Source organism: Galleria mellonella, unplaced genomic scaffold (genome assembly GCF_026898425.1).
Source record: "Galleria mellonella isolate WM207_F2 unplaced genomic scaffold, CSIRO_AGI_GalMel_v1 utg83, whole genome shotgun sequence".
In the NCBI taxonomy this organism is placed as follows: Eukaryota; Metazoa; Arthropoda; class Insecta; order Lepidoptera; family Pyralidae; genus Galleria; species Galleria mellonella.
The window spans coordinates 2,263,179-2,288,041 of record NW_026442162.1 but is presented as its reverse complement, the minus strand read 5'-3'; the positions used below and the strand labels follow the sequence as shown (position 1 = coordinate 2,288,041).

The 24,863-nt window shown below is 32.5% G+C and overlaps 1 protein-coding gene across 1 annotated transcript in view; it reads right to left on the bottom strand.

Annotated features, from left to right (window-relative positions):
* Positions 1–16,386, bottom strand: part of LOC113517024 (serine/threonine-protein kinase 26) — a 102,511-nt gene extending 86,125 nt beyond the window's left edge. Inside the window, 2 exon segments of the mRNA XM_052901893.1 lie at positions 5,307–5,531; positions 15,887–16,386. Of these exon segments, the coding sequence (XP_052757853.1) occupies positions 5,307–5,531; positions 15,887–16,183 (522 nt within the window). The 5' untranslated portion in view covers positions 16,184–16,386.
* Positions 16,387–24,863: the final 8,477 nt, after the last annotated feature.

Sequence of the window (24,863 nt, the reverse complement as noted above, 5' to 3'; positions counted from 1 at the left end):
TGCCACTCTAAGCAAGCGGGTTGTAGTTTGGCTTTTGGTGATGTTTTAAAAGGAACGCTGCTGTCCATCCCTAGATCATTCTTAGTCGCTTCTTATGACACCCACGGAAAGGAAAGATGTGGCCCATTCTATGCCGGAACCACACGGCCACAGCATTCTTATGAAAGTACATAATGACAACATAACAACGGCCTCTATTTATTATATAAAGATATACCTTCCAATCAACCTTGATAGAAATTATGGAGTGCCGGAAAAAAAGATTGAAGACCGCCCAAATTTTCAAGCCACCTTCAGATTCTAAAGAGCATTCTACTATATACTCTAGGCCTCTGGATTAATAATCAACTGCAAAACAATAAAGAGCTATTAAAGTTCACGGCATGAATAATTCTTTTGGAATTACAATTCTGTTTTAGTTACAAAACATTACATTCGGCACCTGAACAAATCCAACTAGTCGTTTGATTACAACACCACCGCAACTTATCAAACTTTCTCTGTAAATTAAACCATGAAGATCGTAAATGTTGCAGATGATTCACAAGCATTCACCACAAAAGTATTTATACAACAACAATACGAGTACATACAACTACGACGACACGATAAGATATACGATGTAATGTAGAACGCGAAATCTTGAGCGTATAATCAGCTTCAGTTACAAAATTAACATAGAAACAACATGAAAGTTCACTATATCAATTGAAAAATTGTCTAATTTCATTCATTGACAATATAATAGAAACGATTTTAGTTGTTAGAAATGAGAACTAACAAACCCATTGCTAGCAATATGCCCTAATCAGAACAACATTTACACTATTCCCCCCAGAAACTATCGTGATTAATTATTATCGAATTCGTCACCATGTAAACATGACGTCTCGCCAGCGTATACCGATAGCGCAGGCAGGATTACCATTAAGCGTATAGCAACGCATTTGTGATACTATGTGCCTCATAAATCCGCCAGTGTATTGTGTGACATCCGTGGTACAGATCATGTCTAGAGACGGCGGTTACTATTTATCACCATGATGGGGCTTTGCTATTCTTGAATTGTTTAAAAAAATTCAAACAATTTAGAATCTCCTCTTATTAGATGTCGCTTAAAAAAAAAACTAAAACTCGACGTACAATCTATGTCAATAATGACATAATCAATGCCGTCACTCTTTGCTATATAAAAACTCAAGGGCGAGTTGTAAAACTAAACACCATAGGGAAAATTCATGGTCAATAACAACAAACACATGCCGGTCCTCGCATGTTTTCATAATATGTCTCATAAACATAATACGATTGAGTTTATTCACTTTGACCTTGGCGTAACACTCCAGTTTGTTGTAAATTGATAATTAAATGCAGTTGTATTTTAACAGTTATTAGTTATTCGCATGTATATAACAAACGAATAACTAATAACATAACTTTATTAATAGATTAAAATATCATTATTTTTGTTTTTTTTTTTTTTTTTCATTAACATTTTACATTTATTACAAACAGAACAAATAAAGAGAAAAGAATACAAATAATTGGCAGAACAAAAGGCGGTCTTATCGCTAATGCAATCACTGCCAGACAATCTTCGGGAGGGGAAAAGAAATTCCAAAATAAGTGGCGCATTAGAAAAATAAAACAAAATGAAATTTCAAATGACATCACGATATACGTACACAAAAGATATTAAACTAAATTAAAAACTGACATCGCTTTTACTGACTCAACAAAATTCGATAAAGGCAAAACAATTTAATTTAAAAAACATTGCTTTTGATCGTGGGTTGAAATCCTTACTCATATTATAAATGTGAAAGTGAGTTTGTTTATTACCTTATAGCGCCTTAACGGTTTGACCAATTACAATGAAATTTGCTATACACGTGCTATAGATATAGGGATGAAGAAGGATAAATCACACGTATGAAGTCGTGACTAAAATCTAGTAATATATAAGAACGTGAAATCTAATTGTATTGAGAAATAATAAAAGTCCTATATGTAATGTAGTCGATGACGACATTCCGAGCATAAACTGGCACCTGGTCAAAGAGGCTTTCGTTAATGAAACCACAACAGTCACCGTACTAAATTGTACCAGAACAAACGTATGCGACAACAAAAGTGGGACGGTATCATAAAACATGGTTGTCACGTTCATTTGCTAATTGAGCCCTACGTTTCCCCTTCACGGTAGAACGAGTGACACCTACGCACATTTGTATTTATAAAAAATGTTTAGTAAATTATTTTTTTAATTGATAACGTTGAATTTACGTTGCAAACAAAAAAAAATCGACAGCATCGCGGTTGTTTTATAGACAACCACAAACCATTCCGGTACCGGGCCGAAAAATATATAGGTTAATTAACAATACCAGGAAGGTATTGTTTTTCCGCTACGCAATGAATAAAGATATAAGTACAATGAAATTAAATAAACTTACTTATTAATTAAATTTAGTTCACACGTAATGAAGTAGATGCATATTATGCAGTACATTGCACGCGTTTTGCAATACATGCATAACAACGATATTCGAAAGTGTGTCAAGATTGCAATAGCAACTTGCACTCAACACGATGTGATGCACAAAGCGGGAAATGCAACGCATCAAAACCATTACGCTAAGTAGGTCTCCCGCATATATGGATCGAATAGAACTAGTTGTCTTCCCGAAGGTATAACTTAAAATTTGGTATATATTTTATTTTGATACGCCATCTAAAGTTATTTATATCATTGGTTTTCCTTGTCTTGAAATCTATGCATATGCAGTAGAGAGCAAAAATCTGTAATAATATAATGCAGTGACTGAAATACTTTCAGTCCAAAGTGCAAGTAGGTGGACTAATAGTCCAATATGATGCAATGCAAACAATTTGCAATTTACAGCAATTTATTGCTCCAAATCCATCAGAGACGGCTCTCATAGTTACGATGCAAAATATAAACCGACTTACAATCACCACAAAAACCGACCGCATACAAAGCGTGTGTTAATAAAATTTAATGTACTATAAATCAACGTATAGGACAATAAAAATGCAAATATCGATCATAACCGACGAGACATTATTGTCTATCCTGGCGGGATGCCACCCATACTATTCACGTTTTTGAATGTGCTGAACATCCATTGCTGGTTTCATTGTATTTTACTATCCGACGTCCGAAGTCACAACATGGTAGATCATAGGGGATTAAAAGGAACAATTACGAACAGTAAATTCACTAAAACAAAACTCAAATACCGAGGTCACATTTCCGCTCTATCTATTATAGATACGTGAGAAATAATCTAATATTCGAATCAAGATGCTATTGTTTCCAAATTCGTACATACAGCCCACACACCTTTTACTCATCATGTCAGGTAAGAATAGCAAAGAGCGAATGATTAATGACCCGTGTGTTGTCAATCTCTCTGAGATACTGATTACGTGGGAAATGAGAAATAATTTTAAGAAAAAAATATAATCAACGCACTTGTAATTAAAAAGAGTTAACAATTTAATAAGTTATATCAGTTAGGACAATTACACTAACATTTATCATACTGGTAATCGTCTTTGAAGTACTCATTTGCTTTGTGTAATCTACTTACTTAATGCACCTTAGATTGCTTTTTAAAATTATTTTAAAATGCGTGTAGTATTCTCGTTCATTTCAAAAGATAAACAAGAAAAGGTACCTAATACAGAACTTTAGATTTAAACTATACCGAACAGTTAGTTGAGTAAAGTTTCCATCTCAAAATATAATTAGATAAAATTCATTATATCATAAAACTAATGGAATTAACATTTTTTTTTTATATATTACATATATTGATACCGGTATATTTACGCAGTAGCTACCAGTTCTATCTGTTTATTAACTTAATTTTATTGTTTTACTGTAGAGGAAAAATAAAGATTAGAAATCTACTTTAACTATCACAGTGTTTTGTCACAATTTTTAAATAGCGAAAGACAAAACAGTTCAATATCTAAAATAGATTTATGAGAGGTTTGACGTTTATGAATAAGGCAATAAGTATCCAACCATAATTCTAATGAGCTCCCCTCTCAAGCATTGTACATATTTAATAACAAAATGCAACATGTAATGCAATAAGTATGTCATAGTGATATTAGTTAATATCAGACTTTGTTGTATTACATCGTGAATATAATAAACCGGTTTCTAGTATATTCATATTCTGACTCCAAACACTTCGTGCCGGACGTCGCTACGCGGTAGTGCAGCACGCAAACGAAATTACACGAACGGGTGAATGTTCTTTTGTAACCATGTTACAAATATCGTGACATTCAAGTGATATTACGCAAGCGGCTTCATTTAATTTAAATCTGAACCGTAATCAAATCGGTTTCAATAACGCCTTTATGGGTGAATTGCTTGTGACTCGAAAGCGAAATCCTATACCGCTAAGTCACGACTTTATCAAAACCTATTACCTAGACCTTGAAATAATACCACCTTATATATACAATTACTAAAGAGACAACATCAATTCTGTAAAATAAGCAGTAACTATTTGCGTATTTCGTAATGGTAGTGATTTATTACAACAAAGTGGCAAACACGAAAACAGTTGGCAACTTAGATTTATTAATAATATACGAGAATACAGGCAGGATGAAATAGGAATCTGTATTAGAAGGTAAAACTAAAAATCTACCCATACTATAAAACATATTAGGACAGAAATATCGTGAATGAAAAATTTAAAAATGAAAAAAATATCGAGACCCCATACTACCTCAATAAATAAACGCGCCATAATAGTATGAGAGGCTCAAAATTAATTGTCGTATGTAGACATTGTTTCTTTGATGAAAACATCTACCTCTGCTGATAGAACACACCATTCTTATGCAATTCCTCGATAATGATATCGATTTCACCTACATATATATTGTTTGCACTGCAGCAATAGAAATAGTTTAATTTTGCAACACAGGATACTCTTCTGAACAAAATGTACCTCTTAATAATATCCATTAAGGATAATCCTTTTCCATTTCAAAGGCTCAGCAGCAGATAAACAGACCAAGGCCCCATTCGTCGGACAATGATTGATGCCGTATACCCGGAGCGCGACAGACACGATAAAGCTTCGTAAACCTCATACAGTGATGTAAGTTAATACGATAATACAAAACACACATTGGATTTTCGCCATGAAGACAGGGATTATTAACATGCGCACGTATATGGGACTCCAGCAGCGGACTATATTTGTATATGTTACTTATATAATTTTATTTAAGTCTATTTAAAAACTTACCTTCAAGTAGGATCCAAAATATTTGGTGACATATGGACTATCGCACTGCGATAGCACCATAATCTCCTGTTGAATGTCCTCGATTTCATCTTCAGCTTCCTCGAGGTCTATAATCTTTATGGCGACCACTTGCTGTGTCCTATTGTCGACACCTTTGAACACTTCACCGAAGGAACCCTTGCCGATCTTCTCCTGTTTCGTGAAGATCAGCTCAGGGTCGACCTTCTGTGGAGAAAGAAAAAATATTGTTTATTAACCAAATATAACATAATAATACTGTGCGGTTTTTCAAAAACTCTGATAGAAAAAAGTGTTTAATTAAAAATGTATAACTTAGAAACTTGTACTTTAGGGAATATAAAAAAATTGTGTTGTCATACTACTTACATTAAATATAATAAATATATACTCGATTCAACTAAAAGACAGGATCTACTCGTATTTGAAACATTATGAGTAACAAAATTGAGATTTCATTTACTCAATAATATATTTAAAGAGCTTATTTATACGCAAATATGATGTTCAAAGCGTTGATTGATTATTCATGGAATGTCATTAAATATTCATACACACGGTTCGGGTAAGATAAAGAATTGCCATCTTATATTTTAGAATTTTTTTACTATTATTATTGCATTTTATTTACTATAAATAACCTTGTACCTCACGTATTATAGAAATATCTCAAGAACAATATACAAATAAGCAGGTTTCTTTTAATGGTCGCATTTCGAAGAATTTCATCATAGAACATTATTACAAAGTTCCTAAAGTAAGAATAGTGTTATTCTTCTACACAGCTGGACAAACATTATTTTACACCGCTTGCGTAAGTTACATATTATTATTTTAAATTCTTTATCATAACCTTAAACGCCATAGTATCCTTAAGTATACCCATATCATAATTCGCCTGTATATTTCTTTTATATGATACTGCACATTTTCAATTCTAAACTGAATAATTCTTTTTTTATTCGACTGGATTAATTATTGGGCACATATTTATTTTATTACGAAGTCGTTAAAATTTGCGAAACAAAATCTACTTATATAAATATCATATTCAAAATAAAGAAGTAACAAAAAATTAACAAAAAGTGGGTAGTTTGAATATTTTAACTTTTTTTATTTTGTTCTGCAAAGAAAAGTGTACCATGAACTTCAGGCATGATATTACTATATTCAAATATAAGTGAAACTTGGACATAAGGGAAAATAGTCCTTGAAAATGTTAATAAATAAAGATAAAAGTTTATTGAAAAGTTTATTTAGGAACATATGGAACGTTAATATTCTACGAACAGATTGTCTGCCTATGATATGAAGGTTAAATCTCTAGATGTATTTTATGCTTATATTAAAAATAAACTAAAAAAATAAGATTTAAAAATAAAAGTTTTTATTTCTTGTTGGTAATGTTTCTTAGTGTTTTTGCCAAAGTTTTGGATACATTTTTGAGATGTTTTATGCTTATATTAAAAATAAACTAGGGAAGTCTAATAGAGTTATTTTGAGGAATTTGTGAATGTGCCCACAATCTTACTATATCTTGCTCTACTATGTACACTTAGCAATGAAAAATATTCACTGGTCTGATTGTTAGTGTCCTAATGTTAGACTTAAGTAATAATACTGCATTGCTAGACCTTATAGCTAAACATTATTTTACATATACTTAATTGTAATTCAAAAGAAACAATATATTGAACTGTTTCAGCAACATTTTCCCTTTCTGCAGTAAATTGAATATAAAATTTATTTTAATCATGTAGTAAGTGCTTAATCAACATAACATAAAAGAAAAGATAACCAAGTTTATCTATTTACTTTCCCAGAAATTTAAGCCACTTTACTGGCCAGCATGAATAGGTACATGAGCAGTAACCTCCAATATGATTGGGACGAATATATCAAACATGTAAAGAAAGAAATTTCCATAGCCAATATACGAATATATCTATTACATTTTTATTTTAGTACAGTAAAGTCTCGTTTATCCGAAATGATCGGGACGGCGGCCAATTCGGATAACGAAAATTCCGAATAAACCGAAATCCATTTATCATTAAACTTAAAATTACTATTCCCTAAATAATGTGATATTTTGGGTCTCCTATGCTAACTTGACAGTTGGTCGCGTTGTGACGGTACAGAAGGTTTAAAACTTTTTATCTTTTGAAAGGAAGGAAAATGATTTTCAACCTATTTTCCTTTTGGAAAAATATTCAATTTCACTTCTTTAAAGGATATTAACGATATCAATTTTACTTATATAATATCATACATAATACAACAATATGTGATTGTTCTACAAAAGTCTAATCACTTGTCAAACCAATTATTAGTTACTTTCTAAACTCGCCGTAAATCGCTACTCAGCGTGTTATGGACAAGTTCCTCGTGTTATTTTCGAGGTATAATTACTTACTTAATTATATACTTCAGCTCAAACTGAAAGAACATTATGGGTGATACAACAAAAACTTACTATTTCAAAACAATTCCATTTAAGGAATATATTCCGTAAATACGATATTTAATACACGTGTCTAGTCTATCTGAGGAATTTTATCAGTTCTACTAAAAGTAGTTTGATAAATAGGATTAAGCCAAGAATAGTAAAAATATGAAGGTATATAAAAACAACAATAAAATGTAACCTACTACTCAATTACTATAATTGCTTACTACTTTTTTTTATTAGTCTTATGCAGTAAACATAAATTACTTAATGTATAATAATAATATCTAAGTATAATAAAGTTAAATAAATCTCAAAGTACGTATTTTGACATTCAAACTATTTTTATCAAAACCGGCGAAGACACTATATAAGTAAAAATCCAAATTGTCATTTTTTAACGCTTAACCACCTTTAACCCTTTCATCGAAAAAATAATTACATGTTTTCGTGACGGCTGATAAAGTATTTCACGTCAGCACGTACTATTTATTTACATTTTGACTAAACAATTAATTATGTACTAATTAAGATTTTCCAGTTAAATAAGATTACTCAAAGTGTAGTTAAAGGAACACTTTTTAGGTATGAAAAACCGGTAAAGATAAAAACATTCGTACCGTAGAAAGGTTAATAGTTCCGTAGTTTTTCTACGTATTAAGTCATAGCTACACAACAAGGAAATATCGTATCATATCGGTACTGGTACGTGAAGAATCCACGACCTCTGCCATTTGCCAGACATTGCGCCAAGTGTCAAGGTTCCGCACGAGCGAGATGCAGCTGAACGCTTTGTTACGTGATATATTTACTTAAACATCCTAGTTAGTACAGTATGTATATACATGCAGTATATATAATATCAGTGATAGAAAGTCAACAAGATCATTTAGATCTTACTGAATACGATGATTTATTTTGGTACGAGTTTCAGACTCATTATACTAATATAGTAAAATTGTAATTAAGCAATGTCTTTACATAGATAAGACCGATAAACGACAAAATAATAATTTTAAAAAATTTCTCTGTCTGACTGTCTATATATTTGAAACAGCATTACACAAAAACTATTGCACCAAATTGGATGCGACTCACAATTGTATTTATGAGGATCTAACTTAAAATCTGACGGACGTTACAAACGTGATACATCATCTAGAAATAGTTTATTCTGTGATTTTTTCTACTTCTGAAATTTAGGTGTGTCAAGTAGCAGGCAAAAACTAGTAGAACATAAAATATAAAGCATTATTTCCGCAAATACGAAACAAGGCTTTTAATTTCTAACAGTTTTTTCGCCTAAACTAATAAATTTATGCATATCAATTTTATTTTAATTTATATATATATATATATATATATATATATATATATATATATATATATATATATATATATATATATATATATATATATATATATATTTCTCATGTATATTCTTAATGTTTACTTATTAAAATGATTTTAATATTTTTTTTTTTTTATTTAAGAGTATCCTCTTGCCGGGGCAATTAATTCATGCACCTTCTTCCAGCCAGCTCTATTCCAGGCCATATCGTTGGCCTCTCTATACGACATGACACATAGTGTTTCCTTTATGTTCCAAGTAGATATTTTTTGGTTTTCCCCATCCACTTATGTTTTTTTGTAATTTAATTGTAATTTATAATAACTTGTAAAAAGATCTATAAGCAAAATAGTTTATCCTAAAAAAGAACAAACATACCGTTTAGTAATTAATCTAAAACCCCTATTCTATTCTTCTTTAATAATTGAATTTTAAATAGTGTCTTATTGTCATAAAAAAATTATAATAGATTGGTGTTTATTGAAATTTTATCAATGTTGTTATCACTCGATAACATATTATGAATAAAGTACAATGTAAATGATTCGAACTTCCGCAAAAATATATTGAATACCTAGTAATACCGCGATCAGTTATCGACCGAATGGAGCTTTACAAAGTTTTTCCGGTCGAACGAAACCAAAAAACCTTATAACTGCAGATATTTATTTTATAGCTGTTTTATTTCCTTGAAATAGAAGTATCGTATAACAGAGCCATTAAATGTACGTGATTGTAGATACGATCGGTAACAAATATCGATATAAATTGTAAGACAGAAGCAACTAGACGTTTTAATTGCGCTTCAGACCAGAAAGAACACGATTCTAAAACTAACATGATATTAATTAAATTTATATTAAATTAAATCTTAAGATTTGATTTGATTGAATTATTAGAATAGATTAAGGCAAATAATCAAGTTTATATAAGTCGATTAAAAAAGAAATGACGATTACTTTAATGGTGACAATTTTAATAACTAACTAATCATCTCACAAAAAATATTTTAAAATACATTAATGCACAGATGGGCAGTGAAATATTTCATAGATACATTAGATTTAAACTATAATTACTACATTAATCCTAACAAAACTAATATGACATTAACACGTGAAGAAACTTTATCGAAAAAAAAACAATTGAAAATCGCATCGATTCAGATTTAGTGAATACATCGCGCACAAAAAAAGTTGCAAACAAATTAAAACCCTCCATTTTGAAGTGACTTGAAAATATATTTTATATTTTAACACATTGGTGTTAAAATATAAAATATAAAATTTTCGAGAGCATTGGTTCTTTTGACAGTTCAGAAAATTTTAGAAGTATGGAAAAATAGATTTCAGCGAAAGCACCACAGTTTTCAGAATACGATAAGTTGAGCACGTGGCCCGTTTTATCCGGGTAGAGCTGGCACGAGCGTAGTTGGTACGAGACGTGACCAGACTCCAAATGAGGCGAGCTCGCGCGCATATTGAGACGTAAATCTCAAATGTTTTTAATCTAGTGTTGCAACTAGGTTATTTTTTACATATTAAAATAGGGACAAAAATATAGTGTTACCATATAAAGGTACGAAGGTCTTACCGAATCTTTTAGATCCATATCACAGGACGTGTTGAATTTTTCAATTTGAAAACAGATACTTTTTATACTAAAATATTTAAAGTTGTATATTTTAAATGGCTTCAACAAAGAGGTTCTAAATTTGCCCATATTATTACGCAACATTTTTGCCTATTTTCAATTGATTTAATAATACTGTTTTACAATCAATAGGAGTTATTCCCGTATTGCTTCCACATTTACTTTGTCATGATTTTTACTGTGATGAGTTTTATATGACAAGTCTGGATAGATATCAGTACCCTATTTTTACTATAAAACAATAACGTATACACTGCGGATTTATTTGTATTTTAAAATATAAAGACTTTCCAAAACTTGACAGACATAACCCGACTAACAAAAGAGGTAACACGCATGGTGTACTGTGAACCATTATATTATCTGTACCAGCGATACATATATATAATTTGATGTATATAATGTTACGATTATTTATAATTCCCAGTAGAACAAACATAAAAAATAAAGTACCTATGTAAAAAACTTCGAATCTCAATAATAATAATTACTATATTTACAAATTTATTAAATGCTTTTGGGAAAACATTTTTATTGGACCCAACTAATTTTATAAGCGTACGTGCACGACAGATACCAAACGCTGGATAATAAGGTTGAAAAGAACGTAACATCATTATTTTCTCTTAAAATTCCACCCTAAAAAGGCCAGAGAAGTGAGGTGATAAAGTGGAGAGCTCGTCGCGTGAACAAAACGGCTTATTGAGTTTGCTAGGCCAATTTTACACGCGAGACCCTAAAGTCGAGAACAATTTCACAGGCGATGTAAAACTGATTTCAGCGTAACCAATTTTAAAAGGTCAAGCAGGAGGTATATTAATACATTGTGTCAATGATCTATAAATATCTGTCTCGTTTACTTAAGTATTTATTTACTTTACGTAATACAATTTAGGTTTAAATCATTTAAGATTTTTCTTACAACAAACGGTCTCCTATCATGACAAAATGGATTTCAATACGAGGGTTTGATTAGAAAAGAAGTTGATAAAATCAAATCACAATTGAAGATGATATCGCGAAACGTTAAAAAAATTATAGAATTAAACCTCCTCCCTCTAAAAATCGATGAACAATGATGAACTAAAAATCTATATCTTTTGTTTTTATCTTTGTATTCTATTATTTTCTTAATACATTCAAATACAATCCATACCACACTTATGATAATATCAATTCATATTCCAAAATAAAACATAAAGACAAATGCCACGTTCCAATTAAGTTTCTCAGTACAAATAATAAAACCAGCCCATTTTTTGGGAATTATTTGAATTAATGGAACTCATCAAAACTTTTCTATTAACACAGAAAGAAAACTTTTTAAAAGATTAGATTTATGCGAAAAGTTATGGCAAATTAAAAGTAATTAAAATAGATCTTTGAAGGAAATAACTTAACTCTTAAAATTCTCCAGTACAAAGTTCGACCCCAATCGATACGCTATAAAAAAATTACGACTGACAATCCCTTTGCGAACCAAAACTGAATTTCTAGTCACTTCGTCATATATATAGTTGCAAATTAAATTCACACGACAAACACAACATACAACAACATAAAAATAATTTACTTATAGCGTACAATAATTTTACCATATTATTTTTTATCTACTAGATGGAGTGACGACCTTAAAGACATTGCAGTCAATAGATGCAAGTGACTCAGGACGGTTATGCTTATGGCAGTGTATGGGGGAGGTCTATATTCAGCAGTGGACAAATATTGGCTGTAATGATGTTGATACAATAATTATGCTATTGTTTCTTTGATGTCAGTTTAACCTTTAAACTAATAATTATTAATTTGGTTTAAAAAAAAACAGGCAAGAATAAAACCGGCATACCTCATATGAAATAAACATCTAGTTATTATTATTGATACCCCAATTCTTAATTTCTTATTTTGAGTAATAATTGCTGTTAAAACTAAGGTTGTTATTGGAGATTTTTGACAATTTCTTAAAAATATTGCTAGTTAAAAACATCATCACATAAAAAAATTGTTTTATTAATCCTGTAATAGTTACATATACCGTTATAAACCCTTTTTAGTTCAAACTTCAACTTTCAAAGCATCAGAAATTATGGTGATAATGGGAAAGCCCCTCCTCTCTGAATGGACTTTCTCTCACATTTTGAATCATAACTAAAAATACTATGCAGTATAAGAATAAATAAAGATCAGTTTTAAAATATATCATCATATAATATCCCACTTGGAAATCTAGAAGCTAGAGGGCGCATATTTCAGTAACACAATTCCTCGTTCTAAATTCAAATATTTTCAATCAATCTGCGAAACACCTTAACATTATAAGAATGTTTTATCAAATTGACATTTCTTTTCGGTAGTAAAGAAATGTCAATGTATGTGTGTATGTGTATATGTGTAATGTCGAGCAAAGTATGTTTTAAAACATTACCTTGCTATAAAATTATAAAATTCAGTAAGTTGTTTTGTTTATCTATGGACTGTGTGATGTAATGCTTATCCGTTAATCCACTTATTGATAAGCCCAGCGACAAAGCTAAGTTAATTTCCGAAGCGGCAATCCACTTTACAATAAATAAATTCGTTTCCAAAAATCGCAATCACAGTGATTGTCGGGCAAACAATGAAGGAAATTTTAACGTTTCACGGTAGCAAGTAGACGTAGTAGTGATTAAGGACTATATTAACAAATAAGAATTATATTCTAAAACAGTTTACTATTTTTTTATTTTTTTTGTATATTTGTTCAGTTTCAATATAAATGTGTAAAATTATCCTACTTAATACATACGAAAGTTTGCAAAAACATGTGTATACTTACACGGGTGAATGGCTCTAAATGAAATGTGATAATACCAACATATGAGCCATATCCTGGATTAAAATATAGAGTTCTGTTCACACTAATTAACGCAGCAAAGCCATAGTTAACACCTAATAATATATTATTATAAAATATTATATAATTACATAATTACGTACATTATATAATTATGTTCATATATATATATATATATATATATATATATATATATATATATATATATATATATATATATATATATATATAATATATATTATAAGATATTAATTTAATGATAAATCTTCGATGAACAATACCTACTGGCTAGACGTCAGGTCAAAAAGCATTAAAAACGTCTAATCGAATAACGCCACAAGATGTTCCTATTTTTAAATATTTAAGATTTAAATTATTTATTGAAATTATTTAACTTTTAAGCATTTCCATATTTAATATTCAGTTGACGCCTTTGATACCTAATTTGAGTTTAATTTTAGTTCGCGAGGGCGGAGTGACGCCTTACGTGGTAATAAACGCCTATGTGGTGATTATGTATACCACCTCAAAAAAATGTTCAAAAAACCTATACTACCGAAAAAGAAAAAATCTATACACCATTTACCGGAAGAGACAGACAACACGCGTACCAGAGGTGGCACGCCATGAAATAAATATTCAGGTATACGCCATAATTCATTTTTAATTTGCTAAAAATCCTTAGTACAAACACCCGCCCCTATCAAGGTTTCTAGGCTCATTAGCATCTTTTGGATATTGACAATCCCGTTGTCTTTTTGACCATTTACAGACACTGACAATACAGTCGGTCAATCAGCCATGGAACTATTTTATTATGTACATAAAATGTAGTGTTTCAAAGGAGTTCCGATACTTTACTGTATAACATTATTGGGTTCAGTTGCCTTGGCGTTAACTCACACACCGTAAAGAGAGCAACCTCGGTTACGAATACATTTACTATTCATTAGATACTACCCTATATAGGAAACCAACTCACTCCGTCGTCCCTATAAAAGGCCTATTGGCATGCGTTCAACAAGAAAACGATTTTTCTAAGACCGGTAAGAGTTACGTAAATAAGTAAACATGGGCATTACTGGTGATAGAAAAGTAAGTCAAACCACGTACGGATTATGCAATCTGGTTTGATTTAGATATTGTTTGTATCTAGATATAAAAATACTAAACCCAGTAGTCGCATGCATTCAATGAACACGAGAGAAACCCGCAATCGTGTCGGATGACGCGTGCGAAGCCGACATCGGACACGCGTTGCGAGAGACTAGGAAATAAATTGCAAGAAACGAACAACCGCGCATACTCACGCACATAGTCAGGATGTGAAACTACTAATCACCTTATACTTAGCTAGATACATGATAAGTTAATTTCGCTAATAATAAACTTTAATTCGAACTGAGTTTAGAAACAGGTGGTTAAAATTATATTATTATAAATATGTATAGAAAATTATACTTTTTATTCGAGCTAATAATGCATGCAGAGCCCATTTGTTATCATTAAAATTGCAAATCCTATTAATATCATCAAAATAAATATTTGTATGTTTGTTAATCAAGCTCAAACAGCTGAACGCATTTGAATGAAAATTTATAGATAGATCAATTATCGTGAATTAATATTAAAACATACTTTTCATCCTACTTCATGCGAACAAAGTCAAGGCATAAAATATATATTTTCAGTTTACAGGTTAGGGTACTAGAGGGAGACTTTGTACAAAAGTCATTTTCTTGGGCACCTCTGTCCCATTCGTGTTTCTACCATGAAGCAGTTTGCATGCCTGTGTTTCGGTTTGTAGAGTCCGATATGGCAGTGAATTTACAGGGTACAGAGAAATAACACCTGAATCCTCAACATAGAATAGAAACGCATAGGGGGTATCATGGGCGAAACAGAATAAGTATGGCGTCCATGGTACTGCTCATGTCTATAGGCGACGTTTACCACTTTCAATCAGGTAGGCCGTTAGCTTGTTTGCCATTCTAAGTTGCATAAAAAATGTGTGTGTCACTGGGTGTTTCATTATATTATTCCCTTTTTTTATTCTTCAAATAGGAATCAAATTTTCTATGAATATGTCCGACATTAATATAAATGATGCCAACGTCCATAGTTACATTGTCTAAATCGATGATATGTGTTTGTACACATATCATCGATGTAGACATATCACACCATCGATCCACATTATTTTTTGAAATGGTACTCATACATCACTATTCTATGTTCAAATTGCTACCTTTAACCTTCATCCAGTGCAAACTTACATTAGTGCCAACATGTTTATTGTATGCTGGCCGAACGGGCGCAGGTCGCGCAGGTTGCGGCGGCACTTTCAATTGTCTTCTGTCAAAAGATGATACATGGCTACCAGACCAACTCCATCGACCCGGTCCGTTACTCCCATGTGGTAAAGAGTACGATGACTGCGGTCTCAAGTGTCTCTGGTTAGGGGGTCCTAATAAAACATGACCACTTGGCATCCCTTGCGAGATGGACCCTGGACCTGGAGGGCCCTGAATATAATGATATCGCGGTGGATTGGACACTGCCGCTCCCCACATGATACAAAACACTTTTTAACGTGCACAATCACGACACAGCACTAATTACACCATCACATCGATTGTAATTCCTCACAGGTTATGATCGACATTCCGTCTGATGCTATCGGCAAAAATTATAATTAAACTGCTTTGTGCGAATTTTGCTTACTGTATAGATAACGTAATTAAAGCTAATCGGCTACCAGTATGTAGCGAGCGATCCAGGCCACTGTTCGCGATAGAAAGACAGCTTGAAAACATGAACGCCTCGAAAGCAACCGTCACCGGACGCAACCGAGACGCGTAAAGAATTAATTTATATTTGATGGACAAATGTTACTACAAAAAAGGTTGCTAATGTGCATTGTATTATTTAGTTACTGCGCTAAATTACTTTTATATTTCGGTCAACAATAACACAAGCTCTAAAATAGTTTACATTGAGCTAACAGCAGCCAAAAGGTCACTTTAATATAAAAACTTTATAATAAACATCACAAAGGAGATCGTTAGTATACAAACTACTAGATGTAAACATTCAGCATAGACACGAAAAAGTTCACATCACTGAATAACAACATCCAATGGCAACTTTAGCATGAGACTACGACCGACGTGGGGAAATTCTATGCGGACAATTTCCACTCCAACGGGCAACTCGAGAGAAATCAGTTTCCCGGCACAACTAATCCATAATGATGGACGGCGTGTGAGTATCAACGCATTTGAATGTACACTGGTTGCGTGTTGCGAATGGTTTGCCTAGCATACCACGCCAACTGCCCTGGCGATTGCATTATGATTTTTTCGCAAGGGACCGCGGGGGCGAAGCGGGTGCGCGGGAAACGACCAGCGCCAGCGAAGCGTGCATCAGCCGCTGTTTGGTCGGCGCAACGCAGCGAAACTTGCGTATTCAACGACCAGTGGTGCATAGTCATATCGCACAATACCATTGCCATCTGTAATTATTTATCTTGTGCAATAAACATAGCATAACACTTAAAAGCAAACACTGGAATTTAACTGGACTACTTTTCCACAATATTCAATACAACAAAAAGAGCGAAAGTAATAATGCCATAATACAGTGGGTGTAACAACAGAAAAAAAATCTATACCAAATGATCAAGCTGCAAATGAGAGTTATTATTGTGTCCAATCTTAATGTAAATGTTTGTTAGAAACATATTGCCGGTATTAATAACTGTCAAGAGGCGGCAACATAAAAAAAAACTCATTCGTAGCGCTATAGCCAATCTGTCAAAAGAACGTTCCAGTTAGCGAACGCGAAAGTCAGAGCAAGACAAAGGCGTTACAAAACTTTCGTTGGGCCGCGACGGCGAACGTCTGAGTTTGGACACACAATAGATGGTATTAGTATTCCGAATACGAACTCCTTCAGCAATAGAAACAGGGTTGACTGTACCGAGGAGTCACCGCCCGCAGAACCGTGCACTGAATACAATCCCTTCTGAACTGGAGGAATGCCATGCGTTCGCATCACCGCTACTACACCAAGCATCACCATAACCGCGCGTCGACGCGACATTGGGCAATGCGGTCCACATACATTATTTGGCTCAGATACCGTTAGGCCTTTTTGTAGGACTGTCATGTATTTCAAGTAAGAACAATGCCAGGCAATAACAGGCTGTAAAGATATACAATATAATTAGTGTTACAATTATACAAGTTGAAAAAGAAAACCGTTGCTAGATGACGGAAACGATGCAACCGTAAATAGTGCCAACAGGTGTGCTACCTTGCGTAGGCTTCACTTTGGAATTCAGTGTGGTATGCCTGCTTGGCTTTTGTTCCGCATTCTACGCGACATTATAGGCAAAAGACGCCTTGAGAAGACCTATAACTGGTTTAAAGTAAAATTTATAAATTTATTTATGATACAAATAGGCATAAGCCATCAAAGCTATTGAGAAAATAGAATAACACAAAACCTTCCAACTCGTCATTGACACACAATAAGCAAGAATCAACGGGTGTTAAAAGCCATCCAACCGATAGACAGCAATGCCTACGCGTGACTAAAATCGACGACGAGTCAAACAATGTGTATTAAAAAACGGGTACAATTTGTACGTATTTAGGAACAATGATTGGATCTAAATGAAAACGAACATATCACAAAGGGAAAATACTCTTTAAAAGTGTATTCATTTGAAATTGAATACACGTTCTACATAAATATTTCTGTGTATGTTCAAGTATCGCATTACCATGACATGAATCTAATAGTAGCCAATAGCTGAATGAAATCATTCTGTCATTTAGTTGGTATTAAAGAAGTGATAAGCTACGTTATCGTGATACATAAACATTCCGAAAATATTAGATAAGCCGTAGCAAAAATAACAAGAAGCACATAGAACATTACAAGGTTAAACTGCTTTACAAATCAGTACAATACAACGAGAATGAGACAGAAATAGTAATTTACGTGTATTTGGTATGTGCTATCACGTTGAACAATGAAGATATAAGAAACACTAGTTATTTACATTCTACTTGGTCATCGTTATTGATTATTATTCTCACATAGAAATGAACATAATGTGAAAGCTATTTGCGTTTTCGTTACAGATGGCATATTCTATATGGAAGTTTGGAAACGTTTTGGAACAACGTTGCAACATAAATCGTTTGAGCGCATTGGCTCTGGAATTTATTGCTCCGATTTAGTTTTCACTGTTCATGGCGCTAAACCCACTATTCTATTCACAATGTGCACAGTATTCACATTGTTAACCGGTGAATATACATGGCAATAACATCCGTTTTATGAAACCGATTCAGAAATAAGTGAAGAGCTACTAAAATAACTATTTGTATTTTCTATTTTAAGTGAAGTCAATGAAATTTTATACACTGAACTTAGTGAATATTTACATTTTACGTATAAGAGAGTATAAGTCCCGTGATAATATGTTCTTGTGACTTCTGTCCATAAACAGTTTAAATACGAGAAATCCGTCGTTTTGGGCGCATTGTCTTGTTTGCGATACATATTTTTTGCTTTACTTATGTAAACATACAATCCTTAATACCAGACACCACTAAGTACTAAATGTTGTTATGTATTAGGGATTTAATTTATATAATGATAGGGAGAATTGTAATGTAGAAAACAACCCATTTGTGCCACATCGGAAACGCATTAAGCAAACCGACGGCCCCATAAGAGCGCAATATCCGACCGGCACAAAACAGAACACAGCGACGCTGCTCTGCTGATTTCGTAAACCTCTTCTAACTACAGAGCATTTTGAACTTTACAGTTTAAGGTTAACAATGAAATCTATAGAATTCAATTATTTATATCGTGACTCAGAAAGAATATGTCACCGCAGCTTTTCATCTTTAGGATGTCGTAAAAAAATATTAGAAAAACAAATTACCTTTAATACAACTGAGACAAAAATCGAAATAAAGTTCTATATATATCTATATTCTATATATATATTACTTTATCACACTTGAGAACGGGTAGACCAGTTTGGCAAATATTTTATTTTAATAATTCGTCATAATCCAATTAAGGTTTTCAGGGAAAGAAAAATACATTGGCAAAATTTAAGCCTGTCAGATCAGTTAGGGCTACAATAAAAAAAATTGTGATTCAAATATTTTAATGGAATAATTTATTCATATTTCAAATCCAATTTAAACATAATATTGTGTCAGGCCGTCTTGATCTACGCATTAAAATATTCGTTTAATTTGCTTATCCCGACAAGCGTAATGGAACATCATAACAGGAAAATTAGGTAAATAAAACGAAATTCTTTTTGAGCACGATCCAAAAATGAATTTATTTAATATCGTAACTCAATTTTCTACATTTTGGAAACTGGTATGTTTTACTATTTGTGTAAGTTTAATATAAATCTCAATTTAAGTTATCTTAAAGAATATTATATCTTTACATTTATCTGAAAGTTTATTTATGAGCTGAAAATATAAAAAGAATCGGTATATACGAACTACACGGGATGAAAAAGGGATATAAACGATAAACTACTATTTATAATGTTCAACGCGGACGACATCACGGGTAAAAACGAGTAAAAATATAAACAACGCCACTGATTAGGAAAGAAGCTGACGGCCCACATGATAGAAAGTATTAACTATCGATATAGACATAAATAGCGCCATGTTATCCTTCATATATTGTAACTAAAATACCATATCCCACCCTTCAAAACGAAAAGGCCATGCAAACGCCACCTTGAAATTGTTCTACTCCATTTAGTAGACCTCACGTATCATCCTTAAGAATTCATTAGTATATGAATACACTTAGTTCGTGTAACACTTTCCTCATCTGGGATGCAAGTGGTATAACAGCTCAAGAGAGCTACATGAAAACTGTCAACGTAGTTTAGTCAAAATGTCGAGGGTGGTATACATCAGGCACTTTATGTTCCCCACCGGCACATTAAAAGTAAAATTGTGTCACGCTGTTGTTTATTACGCTGTTTTACAATCTGAGTGCTCGTTATAGAGCAATAGTTCAATGTCTACTTAACATGTAATTGTTTCCCTATAAATAACATCGATACTCGACAGGCACAACATGCGAACAAGAAAAGCATTGCTTAGGATGTGTAACCTATTGTAAATGTACTGGGTTACATTTTTAATAATTTAGTGGCATTTTGACAGCGGTGTTGTGTCTATCCGATAATGCTTAAAATTCATTATCAATAGATTCTACCCTATTAACATCAGAGCAGACCACAATAGTAGTAATAGATAGTCCAATGCTGAACATGAGGCCTCTTCTAAACTACCAGAATTAACGCTCCTGATATAACTGCGTCCATCGACCTCTTAATTAAATCCATAACAGCTTATTAACCTCCTACTACTAAGTACGAGTCTGTCCATCAGAGGAAAATAATATTTACATCTATATTCGGGACTTGTGCGACGCAATCATAAACAAAAACTACAATCGTGACTAGGAAGGGTTAAAAAACCAGCTTTACACTTTAATCATAATGGAATTCATTTTATACAAATCTCAAGCATAACTGTATTAGTCCGTTGATATGTGATTCAGTTAAGTAAGTTTCATAAAGGTTTCAATTTCAGGTTTTCCTTCTTGGACTGGTGTATGGTGCTTTATTCCCATTGTCGCCTTTTACGACATCCTGAGGATGAAAGGACGCGGAAACCTGGTAATACAGTGTACTTCTTACTTCGAACCCACACTGAGGATGTAATTAATAAAATTACTAACTCTTATATCTGTCTATCATTATCTATTAACAAATAAGTAAACAATTTATCGTAACGTCCTAATCATGCTCTATATTATCTTTACTTGACAGAGTAATACGGAAAACCGCAAGAATACGTGATTTTTCAACATGAGGCAGCTCACACAGAGCCAATGCGATAGCGGCAATGGACCGAAAAGAGCTATTTCCACATGACGTAAAATGTGGAAAACGAGAACTTAACAAGAGGTGAATGTACTGCAATACCTAAGCTGTGTGCTCACTATTTGAATGGGTTGAAGAATAATAACATGGAAAACGGATTGTCTATGATTTCTTACAGATTTTACAGTAAGTTGTGGCTTGTAATAATACAATACACAAAAAACATACGCAAGTTAATATATTAATAGGTATAATAATGGATCCATATGTTGCGTTGGTTCAAAAAACATCACGTTTCCACAGTAAAAAAATATAAAGTTTGTATTGAAAACCAATGCCATGTTCGTTATAAACGTGTGCCAATGTACGAGTAATGTAATGTGTGCACATAAAGACTGTTTATTCTTGCGAGTTTGTGCGTTTAAACATGCATACTGAATGTGTACAGAATTTCGATGTAACGACAATAAACAACTACATTTTGCTCCGCAAAAAAATAGCCACTTCGAGCGTGACAAAATTAATATTGACTACTAATATTCACTATACTTATTTGAAAACGAATAAAACACGCTGATATACGACAAGACATTTCCTTGACAGATTAAATTTAAAATACTCGAGTTCAACATGCAGAATCGTGTATCTGCTTACGAATAGATTTTGCTTAGCAACAAGCATTTAGTTCCTCTAACAAAAACAGCAGTTTCAATCGTCACAAATACGGGATAAAGACGATAAGGTAACCCCTAAAAATTGCAATAGGTTTATGTTATTCGTTTTCATAATAGGCACCTGTGAAATTATGAATCAAATGTTTTGTCACTTAAATCGCTGTTTTTACTTAAAATATACTTATCAAATCTTATACTTAATCAATATATTCTTCAATATTCTTTTAAGCAGTCCAATTTTGTCGTGTTTGTGCTCCTGCATTTATGTAATTCAACTCACTCTTGCACTTGACAATGACACAAACATTAAAATGAGTGTTAATTGATGCACAGATATAATAGCAAACTAGGGCGGCATGATTATCATAGTGCTGTTAGGTTAAATAACCACATGTTTATAAACACTAACTACTCGTACTACACTAGACTAGAATATTTAATTTTTAATTTTAGGTAGTGTTTTTTATATATTCGCCTGTATGTATGTTATGCAATTACTCCGTCAATTTTTGACCAATTTTAAAAATATTGGAATCGATAAGATTTGTCTCATTATAATATTAATATTGTCACGATTAAAGCCATAGTGTATTACGCGGCAAGATCATAAGTTACCCTAATTGTGGGCATGTTCATATTATGGACAAAATTGAAACCGTTTAGTTTCATTATTAATTTCATCTAGTCGACACCAAAACCTGTGTTATATATGTAATGTTATATATGTAAAATATATGTTCGATGATGGTTCAACACTGTTACTTATTTTTATTTTATTCTTTATTGTAATAAAACGTATATAATTGACGAACTTAATGCCTTATGGTATTCTCTACCAACTAAATATTAAGTGGAAGCAGAAAACTATTGATAGGCAGCAGTTATTTTATAATAAAATACAGCCTATGCTACTCTCTGATAGTGTATCTTTCTATAAGTGAATGAATTTTTAAAATTGGCTAAACAATTTTTAAGTCCACCTATTACAAACAAAAAAAATCAAATCTTTTCTCTTTCTTTATTTCAAATAAACTAAATTAATCCCAGTAACTGTTTTAGACCTGCCCCTTGTTACATTAGATTTAAATGTGCTTAGCGAAATTTGTGTGTTACGTTCTACCCTACCGGTAATATATACAACAAATGTCTCTGATTACATATTAAAGATCCATACGGTTGCGGTCATATTCTTGTTTTACAGATAACATCAGAGATATGTCGGATGTCACACATAAAACATAATTTGAACTTCGATTCTGATGATGTTTACTAACTCGTTGAATACTCGGAGCAATTAAATGCAGGTACGTGTATAGTAATTTTCAATAATTTATACAGACCAACCGTAGTGGAAAATACCTTTTGTGATAAAAATTAATCCTGAATATGCGGCACATGGGTAGAATGTCACAACCGGTACAATATATGTATTTTTAATGCATGAAAATGGAATGGTATTCTCTACTGCACTATTTTTTTACACTGGCAAGCTAGTTTAGGCTACGGTAACCACTTACCATCAGGTGGTCCGTATGCTTGTTTGCCACCTCAGTGATATAAAAAAAAGTATAATGGGGATAAAAACAATATGAATACTTATTATAATTAGTAACATAGAGGCGAATTGAGAAAATTCATTTTTCTTAAAAATGCATATATCACTGAGTCTGAAAAAAACTTTGTTGGACTTTAAATTACTAATATAATAACAGAAAAACTAGCATAATTACATTCTAAAAATATTATTAAAGAATATAAGGAAATGCGTAGAATGAAAACTAGTTTAACAAGTCAGGGTTGCTAATAAAGTTTTTTCGTTAAATACACTAGTTATTATAGATTCAAATGAATTCCACGGGATGTCTAATCGTAATCAAGTATCATAAGTAATAAATCTTTACTAATATTATAAATATGAAAGTGGGTTTATTTGTCTATTTATTACCTCATAGCGGCTTAACAGGTTAACCAATCACTATGAAATTTGGTATACACGTACTATATTAAATGGAAAAGTGTATAGGCTACTTTTTATCCCAGTCAGTAAACATTCCCAAGTCTCGCAAATGAAGTCGCCGATAAAGGCTTGTATAATATACAAACGAAATGTTCATGAAATGAGTTCATTGGATTTGACCATTATCGAAGGTCACACACACATACATGCCAATACATATTTATAGCAGAAGTCGCTTAGCAAATACAAAGGAAAACAAACACGCTAGAAATTTAAATACGCATACGTTAACTGTGTTATAATACTTGTACCAGTATACTAATAATATTAACTATAACCTTTTTACTAATGAAGAGTGGCAATTTCTGGAGAAGAATTTCTAGCGAGAATTTACAGGGTACACCTGAGCCCTCAGGAATGGCAACGCATGGGGGTATCATGGGCGAAACAGTATACTCTGTTATGTCCATGGTACTGTTCATAGGTAATGGTTACCACTTTCCATCAGGTGGGCCGTCAGCTTGTTTGCCATTCTAAGTTGTATAAAAAAAAAAGTGTCTCATGATTAATCTCATCTCAATTGATAAAAAGTGACCATGTGGCATAAGGTGCATTCGTAACAAAATTAGTGTGGAATAAGCATGGACAAAAAGTCTGTA